The 1,574-nt window shown below is 46.9% G+C and overlaps 1 protein-coding gene across 1 annotated transcript; it reads right to left on the reverse strand.

Annotated features, from left to right (window-relative positions):
• Positions 1-27: 27 nt before the first annotated feature.
• On the reverse strand, positions 28-264 carry PPTG_20747 (hypothetical protein; the record flags this gene model as incomplete). The annotated part of the gene is made up of 1 exon (XM_008892945.1): positions 28-264. A coding segment is annotated over one exon (237 nt), but the record flags the coding sequence as incomplete, so codon positions are not given.
• Positions 265-1,574: the final 1,310 nt, after the last annotated feature.

Raw genomic sequence — 1,574 nt, forward strand, 5'->3', positions numbered from 1 at the left:
TGTGGCGATGGGGTCAGTCATATCACGAAGTGACTTGTAACCCGTAGCGTTCCAGTGCTCGGTGAATACTTGCGTGTTCTGCGAGGGACTTCCATCGTATTTGCCGCCGGCGAAGCCCTTGTTTACACCAGCAGTCGTAATGGCGTTGTAGTTGGTGTACGGGGTGTTGGGTTGGTAGGTTGCCTTGGGCTTGGAAATGTAACCGTGAGCGTGCACGGAAGCCACCAACGAGGCGAGAGCGAGGATACTGGAAGGAGCAATCATCTTTGATCCGGGAGATGTCGACTTTCGCTTGAGGCGTAGGAATTGGAAATGGCTGGAGGGGTAGTTTTCTACCGTCCAAGACAACTCCGTCCGTACAGCATACACTAGCGTTAGCCAGTAGATACAGCACCTCATCATGATCAAAAGATCCGCTTCTCGATCTACATATACTTCCATGTCCCCAGCTGCCGTGTCAACGTGTCCCGTCGAGTCGGTATTCGTAACACGCGACTACAGCCAAAAAGCTGATAAGAAGGGCCACAGCTGTGATTGAGCCATCAAGCGTGCCATTCTAGCCACTCGGTCGAGAGGTTGTCGTGTGCTTTGCAGTAGTCGATGACGACTTGATCCACAAATGTGGACTCCCAGCTGGAAAACTTCACTGTTCGCACTTCATAGTGCATTACGATTTGTAAGCTGCCAAGTATCGGTAGCACTTGCAAGTACACATAGGTAATAAGCATGGTCATAAGAGATGGCTTGTCCAGTGGATAATACCATAAACGATTGAAAAGAAGAATTACGAGTTGGAAGTTCCTATTTGAACCTTCCAGCTTGGCGAAGCATCGATTCTCGCTCGATCATATTTGAGCGAGCATTGCGACAGTAACGCCATTTTTGAAGCTGATGGGTGGCCCATGTTACAGAAGCGACACTATCCCTGCGGTATGCCAGCCGGCACATTTTGACAACCAATCGACGAGATATCTTATGTTTGTGCAGCTGGGGCCACGGAAGTCCAAAAACCTAAAAGCACGTACATGTAACCTACCTACAGGCTGTGTGTACAGTTAGTTTTCGATTGGAAATGGAGAGTGTAACTAGGACCTAACTATTCAAATAATGTTTTTTTTTAAATAAAGAACTTGATTCCTGGGGTTCGTTGTCCAGATGATGGTACGGTAGATACACGCTCTTTTGTGACTGTAATTCTTGTTCAGTGAGAGGAGACGATTTCAATAGGAATTGCATGTATAGTACATGTGCAAGACGAATCCTGGAAATATGTTGCGACGAATAGCTAAACAGAAATGTGCGGAACTACTGTGAGTGCATCATGAAGTTGCAGTTTCAACACGGAAACAAATACATGTATTGTCACGTGGTAACGTGGAAACTGAACTTGGTGGCCTTGAGTTGTAGTCGGAGACTTGAGTTGTAGGTTGCAAAATTGAGAATGAAATTGAAAGTTAAACATGAAGCAACGTGAACTACTCGAATGCTGCCCTGTGTCTAGCTTCGACTACCATATGAGAGAAGTCGTGTGATCCGCTGGCAGCCTTGAATTGAGGAGTCCACCCCCAGCAACC

This window comes from Phytophthora parasitica, assembly GCF_000247585.1.
Source record: "Phytophthora parasitica INRA-310 unplaced genomic scaffold supercont2.1, whole genome shotgun sequence".
Classification (NCBI taxonomy): Eukaryota; Oomycota; class Peronosporomycetes; order Peronosporales; family Peronosporaceae; genus Phytophthora; species Phytophthora nicotianae.